A 22,199-nucleotide genomic window follows, 5' to 3' on the forward strand; every position below is an offset into this window, starting at 1 on the left:
TACATCTCCACTTCCTTAAAGCAGCCCACCCAGGACGGTTTGTTGGGGTTGTTTTGCCAAGTATCCAAAATTACTCCTCAATGACAATGATAACATATTGTAATAATACCACCCTCGAATACTAATCATAGCATAGCATTTGACTACCTACGTTGGCGATTGGTGGTAAGGGCATGGCAGGGGTATCTTATACTACTAGGAGATTCATAGCTAGCATAGGTACAATAATATTCCTAACAATGCAACTAATAAAACATCTAGTGCATAGTAAAATAATAGGTGAAATGATCAAAGTGAACTTGCCTTTGTCACAGTAGTTTGAGTTCAAACCCTCGTCACAGTCACAAGGCTCGCTCTCCGAGAAAACTATACGAGACTAACAAAAATACACATGCATAAACACACAATTCACATCACGACAAAATAAGATATGCTATGATGTGATGCTTAACATGTGACATGATTTGGCTTATTTTATTTGGGTGATCAACTGGTTCTAAGCATTGGAAATTATAAACACATGCATAGGGTTTTAAATCAAAATGCAAAAGCTAGGGTTTTAAACCCTAAAATAAAGTTTTATTTGCATCTGCAAAAAAATTTAATTCAAAATATTTATTTCTATGTCCCATTGGACAGAGGACAATAAAACAAAATTTTGGGCACTGGTTTCAATTAAAAAGGACTCCTAAATAATTAGTTATGATTTAAATGGTATTAAACCTTATTCTGTAATTTGAATGTGATTCAAATTTTCAAATTTGAAATTGGCCCGTGCCAAAATATTCTACAAGTTGTGACAATTCCAGAAAGGTGTGGATCAAAATTTTTGGACAAACGGTCTAAAAGTTACGATGCTTTGAAGTTACAGGGACTAATCTGTAAAACTGCAATTTTAATCTTAGCCAAAAAAGAAAAGGAAAATCGATGCCATGTGGCGCGACGCGATTGGTCGGGGGCTAGGGTTTACCCCAGGGCGGCGCGCTCGGCCGGAGCTGAGGGAGATGGCGGCGGTGGCTGGTGGCGGCGCGGTCGGGCTCCGCTCGGGGCGGCGGCGACAGCGACGGGCACGAGCGGTCGGCATCGGTTGGACGCGGACGGGCGCGGGCGGTCAGCACTCAGGCGAGGAGGTCAGGCGACGGGCGGCAGGGCAAACGGCGCGGCGGCGCGGTCGGGGGCGGCTTGGGCGCGGGCGCGGGCTCGGGGCGGCGGGCGTGGGGCGCGAGGCGCGCGGCGGCGAGGAGCTGTGGACGTCCTGAAGTAAAAACACAGGCATCACGACATGCGCACGGGAGAGAGGAGAGAGCGGAGGTGGTCGGCGACGAGAAACGCTCACCGGAGTGGTGGCGGCGGCGCAAAAACGGCAGCGGCTGAAAGCAATTCCGACGAGAAAATGTAGCAAAACCGGGGCGCAATCGCGAGCGGGGAAAGAGGGAAACAAGAGAGGGGCACGAGGGCTTTAAAGCGACACGTAAGGAATCTCGCGGGGATGGCGGCGGTGATGGCGGCCGCGATCTTTTGATATCTTTTGATCTTTCTTTTAGCCTTTTCTTTTTCCCTTTTTCTCATTTCTTTGATATTTTTTGATTTTGAACTCCAAATTGGTCCAAATAAATTCCAGAAAATTTGTAAAATCATGTTTTATCATGATTCAGCCTTTGGGAGTAATTTCCCCTCAAATAAAATATACAAAAATACATTTTCCCTATAAATGCCTTTAGGGCTATATAACTATTTAAATATAAATAGTTTTTCAGCTCGAAATAATTATCCAAAAATTATGGGATAGCTTATTTATGCAATAAACCCCTTTTATAAGTAAACCTTATTGGTTTGAAGATCCAAAGCTCAAATGGGCGTAAACCCTAGGGTTTAAAATTGAAATAAAAAAAATTCAAAGCCTTTTGAGATTCAAATTTGAATTCAAATGTGCAATTGTGGCATGATGCTCATGGATGCAATGCACATGCAAAAGTTTGAAATTTTGGGATGTTACACTCGCTCACGTGTCTCAAATTTTTGTGAGCACTTCTCTTTTGTGTCTTCAGTTGAGCCGAAGACAACGGATGAAGTATTATCGGATTTGGATTGGGTAATGGCTATGCATGAAGAACTGAATAATTTCAAGAGAAATCAAGTCTGGACCCATGTTGAAAGGCCAAGGCAAAACGTCATCGGCACCAAGTGGATCTTCAGAAATAAGCAAGATGAAGACGGAATCGTCGTGAGGAACAAAGCACGTTTGGTTGCACAGAGCTTCACTGAGGTTGAAGGTTTGGATTTTGGTGAAACCTATACCCCTGTTGCACGTCTTGAATCCATTAGAATTCTTCTTGCATACGCTAATCATCATGACATAACTTTATATCAAATGGATGTGAAAAGTGCATTCTTAAATGAAGAAATTGAAGAACTTGATTATGTTGAACAACCTCCTGGTTTTGAAGATCCAGAACATCCTAATCATGTCTATAAACATGATAAGGCACTCTACGGCTTGAAGCAAACACCTCGAGCCTGGTATGAATGGCTTAGAAAGTTCTTAGTCAAAAAGGGTTTCAAAATTGGTAAAATTGATCCAACACTTTTTACAAAGAAAATGAATGATGATCTCTTTGTGTGTCAAATATATGTGGACGATATTGTGTTTGGTTCCACTAACCCTGATTTCAGCGAAGAATTTGGAAAGATGATGACGGAGAAGTTTGAGATGTCTATGATGGGAGAATTGAAGTTTTTCCTCGGTTTTCGAATCAAGCAAATGAAGAATGGAATCTTCATCTCTCATACGAAGTACATGAGGGACATGCTGAAGAAATTTGGAATGGAATCTGCCAAGAAAATTGAAACTCCAATGTCCACAAATGGTCATCTTGAACTCAACACAACCGGTAAACCTGTAGATCAAAAGGTTTTTCGTTCCATGATAGGCTCTTTACTTTATCTTTGTGCATCTAGGCCAGATATCATGTTGAGTGTTTGCATGTGCGCAAGGTTTCAAGTAGATCCCCGAGACTATCATCTCATGATTGTGAAAGGAATCCTCAGATATTTAGTTCACACCCCATTCTTTGGTCTCTGGTATCCAAAGGAGCTTCCTTCGATCTTGTTGGCTATTCTGACTCGGATTATGCCGGTTGCAAAGTTGATAGAGAATCCACTTCCGGCACTTGCCAATTCCTCGGAAGATCCGTAGTGAGTTGGTCTTCAAAGAAACAGAATTCTGTTGCTTTGTCAACGGCTGAAGCAGAGTATGTTTCAACAGGCAGCTGTTGTGCCCAACTTCTTTGGATGAGACAAACTCTCAAAGACTTCGGTATCTCAGTGGATGCCGTTCCTCTTCTGTGTGACAATGAGAGCGCCATAAAGATTGCCAACAATCCCGTCCAACATTCTCGCACGAAGCACATTGATATTCGACACCATTTCCTCGGAGATCATGTGTCCAAAGAAGAAATTTGCCTAAACCTTGTGAGGACAGACAAACAACTCGCAGATATCTTCACCAAACCTCTTGACAAAATCAGATTCTGTGAGCTGAGAAGTGAATTAAACATCTTGGATTCCCGGAATATCTCTTGAAGACTTGCATACTTGTGAATACTCTTGCATTCATGTTTACTTCACCTGCATTGTCTTCAATTTTTTTCTATTCCTCAACTTGTCTTATCTGTTCTTCGTTTTTCGTTTGTCTTCAGTAGGTTTAGAAACCTGTTGTTTGCTTCTTTCTTCAAATTCATCTATGCAGTTGTTCTTCACTGCTTTTGCCTCTTACTGTCAGATGAAAATGAAACTTAAGGACACCTTAGAACCCATATTTCTTATCTATTTCTTGTCTGTACAAAAAATCTGTTCATCGTAATTCAGGTATCATCGAAATCCTTGTCGGTGATGCAAGAATTTTCATTCTTCAAGTATTGAGTTTTGTTTTCGGTAAAACCGCCATTCTTCAAAGTTCTGAAGAATACAACTTTAATGGAATCTCCGTTTTAGCCGTAGTCTTCATGAATCTTTCCGAACGGTAAAATCTTATCCCTAAGGAAAATTAAACTGTACGGGGAAACCCTAACGGAAATTTTGGGATAAAAAGATACCGCTAAGATCCTCCTTTTTTCACCTCCCTATATAAGGATAGCTTACCCCCTCCTCAAAAAAATCACTTCCACCAAATCCACCGCTCTCTCGCGCCCGGAAGCTCTCGCGACTCCTCCTCTTCGCCGTGACGCTCAAACGTGTTCCTCAAGCCCCAGATCTTCAGCGCCGCCGCTGATCTACATCGATTCAAGCCAGGAATTGCAGGTAAGCATCAGTTTTCTCTTCTTAGATCGATTCCGCGTAGCAAACACATCTTAATATCTCCGTTTGCTGCAGTAGATTGACTGCTCTCGCCGAGTTAGGGCTTTGCGGATAGGGTTTTGGTGATTCCTCTGTTCTTTACCGAGCTCATCCTAGGTACACTTCAAGTCTTCATGTAATTCCTAGAATTAGATGAATCCTCACTGTTCTGTAGATTGCTATGTTTGCATAGATTCATTTACTCTGAATTTCCGAACTACTAGCCAAATCAGATCTAGGTTGAAGCTCTCTCGTAGAATTCCAGTTTAAATCTGTGTAGCTGTCTTCGTTGAAGAACTGATTGTAACATTCCAAAATTCCAAAACCATTCATATGCATTGCATCCATGAGCATCATGCCACAATTGCATATTTGAATTCAAATTTGAATCTCAAAAGGCTTTAAAAAGGTTTTATTTCAATTCAAAACCTAGGGTTTACACCCATTTGAGCTTTGGATCTTCAAACCAATAGGGTTTATTTATAAAAGGGATTTATTGCATAAATGAGCTATCCCATAATTTTTGGATAATTATTTGGAGTTGAAAAACTATTTTATTTAAATAGTTATATAGCCCTCAGGGCATTTATAGGGAAAATGTATTTTTAGATATTTTATTTTGAGGGGAAATTACTCCCAGAAGTTGAATCTTGATAAAACATGATTTTACAAATTTTCTGAAATTTATTTGCATCGATTTGGAGTTCAAAATCAAAAGATATCAAAGAAATGAGAAAAAGGGAAAAAGAAAAGGCTAAAAGAAAAAAAAGGAAGAAACCGGACCGGCCCGGCCGTTTTGGGCCGACCGGCCCCGTCCTGACCGCGCCCGAGCCGAACCGAGCCAGTCCGGTCCGCGCGCGCTCGCCCGCAGCCACTTACAGGTGGGGCCCACCTGTCAGGCCGTTCGTCCCTGATGGAAAGCGCCCGCGCCGGATTCTTGCCGCCACAATATCCGGGATCCGCCGTTCCCGGCCTTCCCGAAGCAAGACGCCCACGTCCTTTAAAAGCCCAGAGCCTCTTCTTTCTTTCCCCTTTGATCGCACGCGCCAACACTGCCGATTTACCTCGCCGGAGCAAGGAACCTGCCGCCGCCGTTTTCGCGTCGCGTCGACCTCGCCGGTGAGCTTCTTCGCCCGAGTCTTCAAATTTCCGGAGCCCCTCAACCGTGCGCATCTTTTGACGCGCGCAATTTTGTTTATGGTGCCCCCTAGCCGCTGGAACCACGCCGCCCGACCTCGCCGGAGACACGCCCACGCCACCAGAGCCTTCCCGTCGTCCTAGGCGCCGCTGTGGACCTCGCCTCGCCGAACGGACCGCGTCACGGCCTTTGCCTTGTCGCGCCGCCCTCACCGAAGCCTTCCCCGCGCCGCCAACTTCACCGAAGACCCCGCCCGCCGCCCGCCCGTGCCGCGCCGCCATCGGACACCGCTCGCCAGAACCCTAAGGTTCCCGGAGTTGAGCCCGACGCCTCTCCTCCGTTGGATCTTGATCAACGGCCAGGATTAGGAGCATGGGTGTTTCTACCCCGTGTCCAATAGAATTCAAAACTATTTGTTTAAAAATGATAGGATGAAACATTGATGCTTTTATGCAAATAGCCAAGCCCCACCTTGCCATATACTGCATGTACATTGTTAGGTCTGCTATAACTTTCAGGTGAACTTGCCAATACATTCAAATGTATTGAGCACGTAGTGGCTGCAATTAATAATGCAGGTGAATCTGACGAAGAGTGAGGTTCGTCGATGTTCTTTGGGTCATGTGCTTACATTCCAACATGCTCTCTCCTTTGGGAGTAGTTGTGGCCCAATTGCTACACCTTTTTCCGGTGCCATCTGTGAAACAATATTTTGATATCTTGAAACCCTATTTGTCATGCTGACCCAAGGGGTTATGCAAGGTTGTAAGTACTATTAAATTCTGGATGATGCGATGTAATAAAGTATTTTGACCTTTGTTTCTGGATATTTCATCATGAAACTGTGTGTGCTAGTGAGTCGATCCAGGGACTAGCATGGTAAGCACAGAGATCGAACCCTGTAAGGGGGAGGATCGCTTTAGATGGTATCAGAGCAATGTGTTGCCTGTAGGGACGTCACCCTAGCTTGGATTAGGATAAGACCAAACCTTAGGATTATTTCTTATCCCTATCTGATCTATATATACATATATTTTACTCTTTATCCCTATTCATCTAAATCTTTGCATTTGTATCTTGCATATGCATGACATGTTTGTTGATACACCAAATACTATGCCTTATACCACATATGCATGTTTGTTTAATTATACCATCCACCACTATAATCATGTTGCCATGTTATCCACATAATATCATGCATCCAATTTTATTTTGCAATTCCACCATTTATATTAAATTTTATCACTTTATTCCCACTCTACCATCTCTTATTTTATTTTACTTACATCCGACCATTTGATCATGTCACTGATACTTCCTTACCTTTTCTTCTTGTTTTCTATAGATGGGAAGCTCAACACCTTTTGGCAACGTACCGCCGTTTACCAGAGTCTACTACCCCTCCACGAACGACGACCAATTGTTCAGTGCCCCTTTGGCGGCATTGTGTTCATTCCTCGACCTGCCACCACCCAGGTTCAGAGGCCGAGTCGAGACTGCCGCACCCGAGGGATGGCAGCCATGGTGGGAGATCGAGGCCAAGATCCGCGGGCGTGAGATCGTGCCTGCCACTCAGGATATCACCTTCATCAGCCGCTACCCCACCTTCGAGCAGGGCCTTCAGTTTGCCATGTAGTGCGCCTTTGCGCAGGTGTGCCGGGACTATCGACACGAGTTTATCGAGGACTCCCCCTTCCTCCTCTTTGGAAGGTGGAACCATGCATGCTCGGCAGTGGCAACAACCAATGACGAGGATGCGACCCCGGTGATGACCCACTTCGAGAACATGGAGGCAAACACCGTAGACCTAGAGTCTTGCCTCGAGCACGAGATGACCAGGGCCGACCTAGCCGAGGAGCAGGTCAGTAATCTAATGGGAGAGAAGGCCCAGTGGCAGGAGGACAAGACCGTGTTGGAGAACACTGTCCTCAACATGGGAGGCGCCAAAGAGCAGCTGCAGTATGAGAGGGACCAAGCTCGCTACTACTGCGAGCAGTTACAGGCGTTCATCGCAGCCGCCGCCGCCGCACTAGCTACAGCACCGGCGCCTGTTCAGACCCCACCTTCGCCACAGGATCAGGAGATGGAGCCACAGGAGGAGGTGTCGACTGAGGAGGAGGAGCCCCAGGAGGTTCACGAGATGGACACCCCTGCCTCCAACACCCGTTCCAAGAGGAAGGTGAACGGGACTGCACCATCAGCCACACTTCCTTAGTCTAGTTGATCCTGCCAGACCTTATCAGTTATCTATCGTTATCAGTATCGCGAGTTAGTCATTGACCATACAATCTATGTGTATGGCAATGTAGATCGATTGCATTTTTCCCCATACTCTTTTGTTATGGGCAGTACCCCATTATGAACAAGTGTGATTTGCTATATTTTTCCCAAAACTTTTTTATGAATGGATGAGTGTATGATTGAAATATGCTTGTGTTAATATCTGGTTTTGTGAGGGCCTAGACATCCTTAGCTCTATTCTATCTGTTTCCTCATCTATGCTACCCTAAACAGATGCCTCCGAGACGCCAGAACCCCGCCAACAACGCTGAGGCCGGCAATGCCGAAGCAGACGGGAATGCTGCCCCCATGCAGCAACTGTTGGCTGCCCAGACCCAATTTCTGCAACTGATTACTCAGTAGATGGCCAACAATAATCAGCAGAACAACAACAACCAGCAGCACCACCCACCTCAAGTGGATATGCTGACCAGATTCCTACGATTACGCCCGCCTACCTTTTCCAGCTCTACTGATCCCATCATGACTGACGATTGGCTCCACTCAGTTAATAAGAACTTGGTGACCATCAACTGCATTGAGGAAGAGAAAGTGCGGTTTGCAACCCATTTGCTTGAAGGACCCGCAGCATCTTGGTGGGAGAACTTTCAGATCACTACCCCCATCGTGAATGTCACCTTGGACATGTTCCAGGAAGCCTTCCGCACCGCCCACATCTCTGCGAGGATGCTCAGTGTGAAGAAGAAGAAGTTTCACAGGCTGCGACAGGGAGGCCGTACTGGTATGGACATGCTAACCATGGATACGACCATTAGAACCCTAATTGTTGATGTACCTAATAACTATTATAATCAGGTGAATTCAATTACAAAATGTTTTCAATATATTACTTGCAAAGAGGCGGAGCTACTATCTTGTCTAATCTTATTATGTAGGCATCTAATTAAACTTTACAAGTCTAAAGTGCAGATGAGGTGCGATAGCATGCAGCGGAAGATGCAAGGGGAAGCCTATCAAGTCTAGTTTCCAACAAATCAAACGGCACATGATTCGGAGCTTGCTAGAGAAAGATATCACGAATTAAAGTTGAATCCGATTCGAGTCCGAGCTGTCAGGAGACCCGAATTTGTTTTAATCACCCAGGCCGCATCCTGAGTCCAAATCAAGCATACAAGTACTTGTTGGAAAGGTAATTACAAGACCTTTCCAACGCATCCGGCCCCACCAGAAGATTCGATGCGAGCTGACCGTGACGGACAAAACAAGTTGACGGATCTGTTTTTCAGTTTCCTAAAGAGTAGTTGATTTGGCAGGAAACTTAGAGACAGAGTTGTATTTCGGCCCCATGCCTAACTTGGCCAAAAATCCATCTTTCTCCTCCTTTATATACCCCACGAGCCCCCCTAAGGTACTTGTTGGAATCCATCCGGAGTCCAAATCAAGCAAACAAGTACTTGTTGGAAAGGTAATTACAAAACCTTTCCAATGGATCTGGCCCCATCAAGAGATTCGACTCGTGCTGACCGTGGCGGACAAAACAAGCTGACGGATCTATTTTTCTGTTTCCTAAAGAGTTGTAGTTTGTTAGGAAAGTTAGAGATAGAGTTGGATTTCGGCCTCCTTACTCAAGGTGGACGAAAATATCTCTCCCTCCTCCTTTATATACCCCATAAGCCCCCCTAAGGAGCCTGGGTTTTGATTAGATAAAGTTTAACCATCTTTGCTGCTTTCGTGTAATCGCGTGTGTCGGTTAGACCACCTGTTTTACCATCGTCAAGACTCCAACTTATCTTCTCGTTGAGACATTTGTTTGATATAGTATATTCGCAATTTTAGATTGTATCCACTATTTATCTTGTTCTTCGATTGCTTGCAGGAACAAAACCTTCGTGGTCAGGTTGATCGTGCCCCCGCGTGATCAATAACCCTCTGGAGTTGGTGTATCGATTGCAAAGGCGCTGCCTTCTAGGCCGTAGTCGGATCGTCAACGTCACCTCCTACCCAAATTGAGAGTTATGAATCTCATCGAAAGATCAGGCCACCCCGACCCACATCACGTATTGTGTCAGAGTATTTAGAAGTTTTCAACCGACTGTCCCGCTATGCGCCGGACGATGTGAACACCGATGCCAAGCGCAGAGAGAAGTTCTTGGACGGTCTGAACGACGAGCTATCAGTTCAACTTGCTGTTGCTTATACCCCCACCTACCATTCCTTGATTGATAAGGCCATCATTTTGGAAAGTAAGCTCACTCAAATGGAAAGCCGCAAGAAGAGACTTCATCAAGGAGGCTCTCACACTGGCCCGCACTAGAAGCAGCGAACCTCCTATGATGGATGTGGCAGTTTCTCCTTGAGCAGGAACGGGAACCAAAACAGCCACCGCAGTGGAGGAAATGGACACAACCATCGCCAGGGAAGCTAAGGACACCACCACCAGGGTGGCAATGGGAATCGGCACCATCAGTACCACCAGCATCAGCATCAGTTCGCTCGCCCAAGGCCCACCAATGGCAATGGAAATGGTAGGAACAACGGCAATGGCCAGAGCAACAATGGTCAGAACCACAACGCCAGCAAAGACCTGAGCAAGGTAGAGTGCTTCAAGTGTCACAAGATGGGACAATATGCCACCAGCTGCCCGGAGAACCAAGATGGCACAATCCATTCCATTCCATTCCAGAAGGGCCACGTGAATCACGTGGACGTGGAAGAGATCACCGAGGAACCAGGTATCATACTTGGCACCTTCCACATTAATGATTTTGAAGTACTAGTTCTATTCGACACTGGTGCATCACATTCATTCATTTCAAGAGAATTGGTAGAAAGAGGCAAATTCCCCTCTGAGACCATGGCTAGACCCATGAAAGTGAACTCACCGGGTGAAACAATGCTAGCGACCCGACACTGCCACCAGCTACCCCTAAGTATTGGGAGACACATTTTCCCCTCTGATCTTATAGTTATAGATTCCCGAGGACTGGACCTAATCCTGGGAATGGACTGGTTGACCTTGTATGAAGGACTAGTAGACAATGCCTAGAGGACCATCTTACTTACAACCCCAGACAAAAGACGCATACGGTACAAGTCAACCCATGAGCTTAAGAAACCCAAGGTTAATGCTCTTAAGGGGGTTAGCATGGACGAAGTACCAATAGTGAAGGAATACCCGGACGTATTCCCAGAGGAATTATCAGGCATGCCACCGGACCGTGATGCTGAGTTCCTCATTGAGTTAACGCCAAGAAGTGGACCCATAGCCAAGAGACCATACAAGATGGCCGTGGATGAATTAAAGGAATTAAAGAAACAGCTTGCCGAGCAGCTGTCAAAAGGTTTCATCCGCCCCAGTTCATCACCCTGGGGAGCACCCGTGCTGTTTGTAGAAAAGAAGGACAAGAGCCAACGGATGTGCATCGACTATCGTTCACTAAATGAGGTGACGATAAAGAATAAATATCCTTTGCCCATAATCAATGATCTTTTCGATCAATTGAAGAAAGCTCAAGTGTTCTCAAAGATCGATCTGCGATCAGGGTATTTCCAGCTGAAAATCCGAGAGATGGATATACCCAAGACGGCATTCACCACTAGGTATGGACTGTACGAGTATACCGTGATGCCATTCGGTTTGACCAATGCACCTGCATACTTCATGAACATGATGAACAAGGTGTTCATGGAATTCTTGGACAAGTTTGTCGTGGTATTCATTGATGATATCTTGATTTATTCCAAGAGCAAAGAAGAGCATGAGCAGCATCTGCGCATGATTTTGGAGAAGCTGAGAGCGCACAAGTTGTACGCCAAATTCAGCAAGTGCGACTTTTGGTTATCAGAAGTTAGCTTCCTTGGACACATAGTGTCAGGAGTCGGAGTAGCTGTTGACCCAGCTAAGGTAGCAGCAATTACAGAATGGGAGGCCCCGAAGAACGTTGGGGAAGTCCGTAGTTTTCTTGCACTTGCTGGTTACTACCGGAGGTTCATTGAGAATTTCTCCAAGATAGCCAAACCCATGACTAAGCTCTTAAAGAAAGAGAAGAAGTTTGCCTGGAACGAGAAATGTGAAGAGAGCTTCCAGGAATTGAAGAAAAGACTAGTGTCTGCACCCATCCTTGTTTTGCCTGACCTGCAAGAGGATTTTCAAGTATACTGTGACGCCTCACGTCAAGGATTGGGAGGAGTATTAATGCAGGGAGAAAGAGTTGCAGCGTACGTTTCGCGGCAGCTAAAGAGCCACGAAGGCAACTACCCCACGCATGATTTGGAATTAGCCTCGGTAGTGCATGCCCTGATGACCTGGAGACACTACCTGATTGTAACATCCCAAAAATTCAAAACCTTTCATATGCATTGCATCCATAAGCATCATGCCACAATTGCATATTTGAATTCAAATTTGAATCTCAAAAGGGCTTTGGAAAGATTTTTATTTCATTTTAAACCCTAGGGTTTACACCCATTTGAGCTTTGGATCTTCAAACCATTAAGGTTTAAGTATAAAAGGGGTTTAATGCATATATAAGCTATCCCATAATTTTTGGATAATTATTTGGAGTTGAAAAAGTACATTATTTAAATAGATATATAGCCCTAAAGGCATTTATAGGACAAATTTATTTTTATGCATTTTATTTTGAGGGGAAACTACTCCCAAAAGTTGTATCATGGTAGAACATGATTTTACTAATTTTCTGAAATTTATTTGGACCAATTTGGAGTTCAAAATCAAAAGTTCTCAAAGAAATGAGAAAAGCAGAAAAAGAAAAGGCTATAAGGAAAAAAAAGGGGGAAACCGGACCGGCCCGACCGTTTTGGGCCGAACCGGCCCCGTCCCACCCAAACCGAGCCGGCCCAGGCTGCGCGCGCGCCGCGTGAGCCACCGACAGGTGGGCCCCACCTGTCGGGGTCATCTTCCCCGCGGGGGAAACCCCAGCCGGTCACGTGCGTGATCCGCACCGCCGCCATCACCGGGATCCGCCGTTCCCGTGCTCCCCGCGACAGCCCGAGCGCGTCACCATAAAAGGCGAGCTCTCCTCTCCTTTTCCCCCCTACTCCCCCGCTTGATTTCGCGATCACGCTGCCGAATTTTGCCCCGAAACCCTAGCTCGCGCCGCCGCCTTTCCGAGGTCATCGCCGGCGAACCGCGCGCTTCCTCCTTCTTCCCTCCCTTTGCGCTTCCTTTTGACGCCACTGTTCCTTCGCCTTGTGCACTGCAGCCTCCGGACGCCGCCCGCTCGTCCTCGCCGGAGTCCGGTGACCGCGCCGCCGTCTTCGCGCGTCCTAGGCAAGCCCTCCGACCTCCCGAAGCCGTGCCGACCCCGTCCCCGAGCGCCCCGCGCCGCGCCGCGTCGACCCAGCCCGCCCCAAGCCGCCCGCGTCGCCGGAGCTCCCCGCACCGCTGCGCCCGTGCCCGCGCTGCCGTCCCCTCCGTCTCCGGTGACCGCCGCCGCCGCCGGTAAACCCTAGAACTCCCCTCGTCCGTCCGATCCGGATCCGAGGGCTAAGATTAGATCCCGTTTTTAATTTTAACCGAACCGGTACGCACCAATGAGAATGCGCCACGTGGCACCTAGTTTATAAAATGAAAATCTAATTTTTAATCCCCGGAATAATTAAATGACACAATGTGGGATGCCATCCGGGATAACCAGAGACTGGACTAGTTTCCTGTTTACTAGCTTCCAGTACAACCACATGGTAATATGGGCTCTGCCTGGATGGAGTAAGAAATGTTTATCCAGATCCGAGGGATTGTACTGAGGTAGTTGTGTAGGTGGGGGCGCGGGTCCCTCAGGTGGTCTGGGTGAACATGTTCTGAAAATTCTTGAAGTCGATGCCGTTGCTACTCCATCCGGAGGACAGCAAGGGATTAACACGTCGAATTCTTGTGGGTAAAGTGTACCACCTCTCGAGAGTGTCAAACTAAGTACTTAGCCGTGTCCCCGGTTACGGACAATTATGAGCAACTAGATATTGGAGCTGTAAGGAAGGTCTCACTCATTCCAATTTCCTAATAAAATGAATGGTTTGAACTGGGTAGGAGCATTAATGTTTCTACTCAATGTGCCTAGGTTAATAGGAGCATGGGTGTTTCTACCCCGTGTCCAATAGAATTCAAAACTATTTGTCTAAAAATGATAGGATTTGAATAATGATGCTTTTATGCAAAATAGCCAAACCCAACTTAGCCAAACTATGCATGTACTTGGTAGGTCCTTTATAACTCTAGTGAACTTGCCAATACATTCAAATGTATTGACCACGTAGTGGCTGCAATTAACAATGCAGGTGGATCCGACGATGAGTGAGGTTCGTCGTTTTGTCATGGGTCATGTGCTTACATTCCAACATGCTCTCACCTTGGAGTAGTGTGGCCCTTGTGTTCTACCCTTTTCCGCTGCAGTTTTGAAACATTGTTTTATGATAATGAAACAGTAATTGTTTTATGCTGGCCCAAGAGGTCATGCGAGGTTGTAAGTACTATTTAAATTCTGGATGATGCGATGTAATAAATTACTTTTGACCTTTCTGTATACTTCATCATGAAACGGTGTGTGCTAGTGAGTCGATCCAGGGACTAGCACAGTAAGCACAGAGATTGAACCCTAGTAAGGGGGAGGATCGCTTCATTGATGGGAAAATACTGTGAGTTGTTCACGGATCACAAGAGCCTGAAGTACATATTCACTCAGAAGGAATTGAATCTGAGAAAGCGGAGATGGTTGGAACTGATAAAGGATTACAATCTGAAATTGCAATACCATCCAGGCAAGGCTAATGTAGTAGCCGATGCTTTGAGCCGCAAGGGCTATTTGAATGGACAGACAGCTGGGGAAATACCGCCAGAATTGTGCGAACAGTTCAAGGACCTGAGACTAGAAATAGTACCGGAAGGTTATTTAGCCACCTTGGAAGTACAGCCCACATTGCTGGATAAGATTAGAAAAGCACAGAAGGGTGACTCGGAAATTAATGCGATAAAAGAGAATAAACTCATTGGGAAAGCAGAAGTCTTTCGTGAGGATGACCAAGGAACCATATGGTTCGGTAAACGCATTTGTGTGCCGCAGGATCCGGAAATCAAGAAGCTGATTTTGCCAGAAGCGACTCACCGTACTCAATCCACTCTAGGAACACGAAGATGTACATGGACCTCAAGGAGACATTTTGGTGGTCCGGATTAAAGCGGGATATCGCCGAGTTCATTGCCTTGTGTGACGTGTGCAACAGAGTTAAGGCAGAACACCAGAAACCGGCAGGATTGCTACGACCGCTGCCAATACCAGACTGGAAATGGGATAAAGTAGGCATGGACTTTATCACCTGTTTACCAAGGACCAGATCAGGATATGATTCCATTTGGGTAGTGGTTGATCGATTGACCAAGGTTGCCCACTTTGTACCAATGAAGACCACATACACCAGTGCACAGTTAGCGAAACGCTACATATCCAGAATCGTGTGTTTACACGGAGTACCCAAGGAAATAGTTTCAGACAGGGGTACCCAATTTACCTCAAGATTTTGGGGACAACTACGTGAGTCTCTGGGGACGAGACTAGAATTCAGTACACCGTTTCATCCGCAGACGGATGGACAGACCGAGAGAGTAAATCAGATCCTTGAGGATATGTTGAGAGCCTGCGCTCTAGATTATGGATCCAGTTGGGATGACAATCTGCCGTATGCAGAATTCTCATACAACAACAGCTTCCAAGCCAGCATAGGAATGTCACCGTTTGAAGTGTTGTATGGAAGGAAGTGCAGAGCACCATTGTTATGGGATGGTGTAGGAGACCGTAGCCTATTCGGCCCGGATATGATAAAGGATGGCGAGGAAAAGGTTAGGCTCATCTGAGACAGACTGAAGGTAGCTCAGTCAAGGCAGAAGAGCTATGCAGATACCAAACGTAGGGAAGTTACCTACGAGGCTGAAGATAGAGCGTATCTCAGAGTTTCACCGATACGTGGAGTTAAGAGATTTGGAATCAAGGGAAAGCTAGCACCCCGTTTCATTGGACCTTTCAAGATCTTGTCACGACAAGGAGAGGTAGCCTACGAATTGGACTTACCGGAAGCACTGTCAAATGTCCACAACGTCTTCCACGTATCGCAACTGAAGAAGTGTCATCTTGAGATGGCCGACACACCACTAAGGGATACGATACCCCTAGAAGAAGTCCAGCTGCAGAGTGACCTCACCTTTGAGGAGAACCGGATCAGAATCTTGGATACAGTTGAGAGACAAACCTGATCCAAGATCATCAAGTTTTGCAAAGTTCAGTGGGACCATCACATAGAAGAGGAAACCACATGGGAACGCGAAGATAATTTTCGAGAAGACCACCTGCAACTCTTTGCTAGCCAAACCGAATCTCGAGGACGAGATCCATCTTAAGGGGGTTAGGTCTGTAACATCCCAAAATTCCAAAACCATTCATATGCATTGCATCCATGAGCATCATGCCACAATTGCATATTTGAATTCAAATTTGAATCTCAAAAGGCTTTAAAAAGGTTTTATTTCAATTTAAACCCTAGGGTTTACACCCATTTGAGCTTTGGATCTTCAAACCAATAGGGTTTATTTATAAAAGGGGTTTATTGCATAAATGAGCTATCCCATAACTTTTGGATAATTATTTGGAGTTGAAAAACTATTTTATTTAAATAGTTATATAGCCCTAAAGGCACTTATAGGGCAAATGTATTTTTAGATATTTTATTTTGAGGGAAAATTACTCCCAGAAGTTGAATCTTGATAAAACATGATTTTACAAATTTTCTGGAATTTATTTGGATCCATTTGGAGTTCAAAATCAAAAAATATCAAAGAAATGAGAAAAAGGGAAAAAGAAAAAGGCTAAAAGAAAAAAAAAGGAAGAAACCGCACCGGCCCGGCCGTTTTGGGCCGAACTGGCCCAGTCCCGACCGCGCCCGAGCCGAACCGAGCCAGCCCGGTCCGCGCGTGCTCGCCCGCCGCCACTGACAGGTGGGGCCCACCTGTCAGGGCGTTCGTCCCCGATAGAAAGCGCCCGCGCCGCCCGCCATGTCTGCGCCGGATTCCCGCTGCCGCAATTTCCGGGATCCGCCCTTCTCGGCCTTCCCGAAGCAAGCCGCCCGCGTCCTTTAAAAGCTCGGAGCCTCCTCTTTCTTCCCCTTTGCTCGCCCGCGCTCGCACGCGCCCACGCCGCCGATTTACCTCGCCGGAGCAAGGAACCCGCCGCCGCCGTTTTCGTGTCGCGCCGACATCGCCGGTGAGCTTCTTCGCCTGACTCTTCAAATTTCCAGAGCCCCTCAACCGTGTGCATCTTTTGACGCGCACAATTTTGTATATGGTGCCCCCTAGCCGCCGGAACCACGCCGCCCGACCTCGCTGGAGACACGCCCGCGCCGCCGGCGCCGCTGTGGACCTCGCCTCGCCGAACAGACCGCGTCACGGCCTTCGCCTCGTCGCGCCGCCCTCCCCAGAGCCTTCCCCACACCGCCAGCTTCACTGGAGACCCTGTCCGCCGCCCGTGCCGCGCCGCCGCCGGACGCCGCTCGTCGGAGCCCTAAGGTTCCCGGAGGTGAGCCCGACGCCTCTCGTCCGTTGGATCTTGATCAACGGCCAGGATTAGATCGAGTTTATTTCGGTACCGTCCAATAAGATCACGCCATGTGGCACTGCTTAAATAAAAACGAGAATAAAATTTTAATCCCGGAATTGATTAAATGGCTCATTTGCAGAAAAGCCCATGTAACTTCAAATGGTTATAACTTTTAACTTTTAAACCCTTTGGCCAAATTTGACAAACTTTACCTTTTTGGAAAGCTCTCAACCTATAGAACTTTTGGCACTGTTGAAATTTAAATTTGAATATTTGAATCACAGTCAATTTACAGAATAGTGTTTAATGCCACTTAATTCCTAACTAATTATTTAGAAATCCTTTTTAAATGAAATCGGTGTCCAAAAATTTGTTTTATTATCCCCTGTTCGTTGGGACAAAGAAATAAATATTTTGAATTAAATTAATTGGCTGATGCCAATAAAACTATAATTTAGGGTTTTAATCACTTGTTTTACCTTTTGTTTAAAACCCTAAGGCATTTTTTTTTAATTACTAATGCTTAGGATCAGTTGATCACCCGAATAAAATCAACCCAATCATGTCACATGTTTGCATCATATCATAGCATACTTTGTTTTGTCATGATGTGAATTGGGTGTTTATGTGTGTGTATGCTTGTTTGTTTTAGTATAGTCGCAGAGCGAACCTTGTGATTGCGATGAGTGTTTGAATTCCAACTACTACCAAGGCAAGTTCACGTTGATCATCATCCTATTATTTTATTATGCACTAGTTTTTATTAGTTGCATTGTTAGGATTATTATTGTACCTATGCTAGCTATGATTCTCCTAGTAGTATAGGATACCCTTGCCATGTCCTCACCACCAATTGCCATCGTAGTAGTAAAATGCTATGCTATGATAATATACGAGGGTGGTATTATTACAATGTGATACTATTGAATTACAATATAGTTTTCCTAGTGTGTGGCAAAACAAGTAATTCAATGAACCGTCCTGGGTGGGCTGCCTTGAGGAATTGGAGATGTATGCGACGTCAGGTCCATTTCTATGGGTCCATTTCTATGAGTCGTCTCGCCATTTATATGGGAGAGCCTGCGTCGCAAATGAGGAATGCCACCCGGGGTAACTAGAGACTGGACTAGTTTCCTGTTTAGTAGCTTCCAGTACAACCACATGGTAATATGGGCTCTGCCAGGATGGATGTAAGAAATATGAACCTGGATCCGAGGTGACATCGGTATGTAGCAGTGTAGGTTGGAACGCGTCCCTCAGATGGTTTGGGGGAATATGTTCTGAAAATTCCTGTAATCGATGCCGTTGCTACTCTACCCTAAGGACAGCAAGGGATCAACACATCAATTTCTTGTGGGTAAAGTGTACCACCTCTCGAGAGTGTCAAACTAAGTACTTAGCCGTGTCCCCGGTTACGGACAATTATGAGCAACTAGATATTGGGGCTGTAAGGATGGTCTCACTCATTCCAATTTCCTAATAAAAATGAATGGATTGAACTGGGTAGGAGCATTGATGTATCTACTCAATGTGCCTAGGTTAATAGGAGCATGGGTGTTTCTACCCCGTGTCCAATAGAATTCAAAACTATTTGTTTAAAAATGATAGGATGAAACATTGATGCTTTTATGCAAATAGCCAAGCCCCACCTTGCCATATACTGCATGTACATTGTTAGGTCTACTATAACTTTCAGGTGAACTTGCTAAAACATTCAAATGTATTGAGCACGTAGTGGCTGCAATTAATAATGCAGGTGAATCTGACGAAGAGTGAGGTTCGTCGATGTTCTTTGGGTCATGTGCTTACATTCCAACATGCTCTCTCCTTTGGGAGTAGTTGTGGCCCAATTGCTCCACCTTTTTCCGGTGCCATTTGTGAAACAATATTTTGATATCTTGAAACCCTATTTGTCATGCTGACCCAAGGGGTTATGCAAGGTTGTAAGTACTATTAAATTCTGGATGATGCGATGTAATAAAGTACTCTTTGACCTTTATTTTTGGATATTTCATCATGAAACTGTGTGTGCTAGTGAGTCGATCCAGAGACTAGCACGGTAAGCACAGAGATCGAACCTTGTAAGGGGGAGGATCGCTGCACTGAGCGGTCATTTTTCACAAACGTAGTCAATTTGCTTCAGCTAAAAACTCTTGCCAAAATTGTTTTTTTTCTGAGAATTTGTGTACTTCTTGCCTATTCTTCGTACCCTCTATTTCACAGGTATCACCATGTCTGATTCAACCCGCTCCAGCAATGACTCAGAAAGAGAAGGGCAATATCTGTTTGACTCAACGCCTGAGCCCTCACCGCCTGCTTCTCCCAACGTCAATATTGAGGACTCAGATGAGGAAGTTGAAGAACCCGTGCCTCTGAAAGAGACACCCTCTCCCGGAGTTCGTCTGAAGTATGCTATAAACTCCCCACGGCCGAGAAGAAAGAAAGTGGGCACGAAGCCAAAGGCCAAGAGATTCAAGGATGTGCCTGCTCCCACTGCTGAAGAGATCTTCGTTTTCTATTCTTCAGAAGACGATGTTGAAGGGGAGACCAGGATGAAGAGGAAACACCGTCTCCAGCATATCATCCACAAGCACTCCCATGTGCTCACCGCTGAGATTCGGAGAAGAACCAATGAAGCGGAGAATGCCAACATGTACTTTCTTGCTTCCAAGCTGAGAAATTTCAAGATTGCCCCGCAAGGAAGGAGGACCTCACCGTGAGGAATTTAACAGGAGAGCTCTGAAGATTATCAGAGATATAAACTGACATCTCCAAGAAGCCTAAGTCCAAGAAAGCTTCAGATGCTGAAGACAGTGACGTTTTCCTGTCTGAACCCGTAGTTGAACTGCGTGGTCCTGCCAGAGCATCTAGGCTCAGAGGTTCTTCAGTGCCTCCTCCTGTGCCTCGCAACAAGCCTAGTGAAGACACTAAGGGAAAGGCAAAGATGCCTGAGAAAAGGAAGGGCTTTGAAGACGTAGAGAAATAGTTCAAGAAGGATCTTAAGAAAGCCAAGAGGGCCTCAGTTGTTGGACCTAGTTCTTCATCAAAAGATGCTCGGATGCTGCCGCAATGGCTTCTGGAGAAATACCATATCCTCCTCAAGTCGTTCAGATCGACCCAGTTCTTCTTGCTGCCTTTAATGAACGATCGCTCCCAGAGCACCTCATGAGCCATGTTGAAGGTTTGATCGTTGCCAAGGCTCAGGCAGAAGAATGGGAGCAGAACAGAAGCTGACGTGTTGCCAGAAGGTTGGATGAAGAAGAATGTGCTGAGAAGGAACGTGTTGAGGAGAAGGCAGAAGCTGCCTTGAAAGGAAAGGAAGAGAAGAAAGTTGCTGAACTGCAGAAGAAGAAAGCTGAGAAGGAAGCTGAGGAGAAGAAAAGGGCTGACCTCATCGCCCTGAAGAAAGAAAAGGAAATCACTTTGAAGACTCAAGCTGAGCTTGAGAAGAAGAAGAAAAAGGCTTTGCTCGCTGAGCAGATGAAGCAAGCAGCCGAAAGTATGAAGGCTGATAAGGCTAAGAGCGATGCCAGGAAGAAAGCCGCCAAGGAGAAGTCTCCTGAAGAACAGGGTGGAAATGAAGAAGTGGACAGAGAAAAGACTGAATATGAGAAGACGAGGGATGCCGCTCATGAGATCCGTCGTGAGATTGGTCTCAAGGCCAGGAACGACCCAGCTGCCCCCTCGGATACTGAAGAAAGTCAGGATTTACCACCGGCCGTACTGCGGAAGAAGATCACAATGACTCGCTAGGCGTCAGAGATTGCTGAAGTGAAGAAGACTGCTAAGGAGTTTGGTTTGAGAATCAAAGTCCCTGCTGGAAGAAGTCCCTCCACTTCATCATCTGTGGCAGATCCTCGAAAGAAGGCTATTGACACCCTTGTGCTAGATACATCCCATGTCAAGCTTACTTCACTCCTTGAGGAACAGGAACAAGCTGCTTCATCACCAACAGTACTGTGTGAGCAAACTGCCCAGCATGAAGAAGGAGATGAGGTACTTGGGAAGCATAAGGAAGACCTCACTCATCCTGAAGAACCCCCTACCAGCAGCTCGTTGCCTCGCACTGAATCTGTGGATGCCTCTACTAAAGAAGGAAGAACTTGTGACTTCGAAGCTGAAGCCACTCGTGACTTAAATGTAAATGACGCAGAGACTGATGCAGATGCCACAGTACCTACGCCAGAAGTCCGTGTGAAGAAAGCCGTGAAGAAGAAGAGTGTTGCCCCGTCCGACCCAAGCTCCTCGAGTGATGAGGATGAAGAAGAAAAGAAGGAAGAAGAGAAGGAAGAGAAATAGAAGGAACCTGCGCAAGAGTCTGATGATCTGATAAAGATTGACCGTCTGCCAGAAGATCTGTTGAAGACTGCGTGGAAGAAGAAACGATCCGGAGTTGCTAAGGATCGTGAAGACAGGAGACTCTCGTGGATGCTTGTGAGGACTCAAGCCATGTCTGAGGACAACCGTGAGCTACTGTCTCCGAAGCCCAAGATGCCAATATCCTCTGACTGTGAGAAAGTTTACTCAAGGCCCTGAAGAACGCTGAGCTTCGCCTCGTGAGGCTGAACAATGGGCTGAAGTACAAAGAGGAGAGATCAGCTGAAGACCGGAGATTTTGGTCTTTTGAGCAGCAGGATTACTATGCACAGATTCTTCGTCCTAGGACACACTTTGCGAAGATGAAATATCTCAACGATGATTGGTTCGCTTACAATTGTCAGAGTGGTGTCATGCCTGCAGCCAATGCGCTCAATGATCTGCATCTGCTAAAGTTTGTTGAGACCTGCCAGAACTGGAATGATGAGCTGATTCTTCAGTTCTATGGTACATTTGGCAGAAAGGTCTGAAAATTTGAAGACAACTCCAAAGGCTACAACATCTAT

The 22,199-nt window shown here is 45.9% G+C and overlaps 1 protein-coding gene across 1 annotated transcript; it reads left to right on the forward strand.

Annotated features, from left to right (window-relative positions):
- The first annotated feature begins 20,796 nt into the window (after nt 1–20,796).
- Nucleotides 20,797–21,615, forward strand: LOC104582185 (histone-lysine N-methyltransferase SETD1B-like). The gene is made up of 2 exons (XM_010231544.1): nt 20,797–21,016; nt 21,170–21,615. Exons 1-2 carry the CDS (start codon nt 20,797–20,799, stop codon nt 21,613–21,615), a joined length of 666 nt encoding a protein of 221 aa, XP_010229846.1.
- Nucleotides 21,616–22,199: the final 584 nt, after the last annotated feature.

This window comes from Brachypodium distachyon, chromosome 1 (genome assembly GCF_000005505.3).
Source record: "Brachypodium distachyon strain Bd21 chromosome 1, Brachypodium_distachyon_v3.0, whole genome shotgun sequence".
Lineage (NCBI taxonomy): Eukaryota > Viridiplantae > Streptophyta > Magnoliopsida > Poales > Poaceae > Brachypodium > Brachypodium distachyon.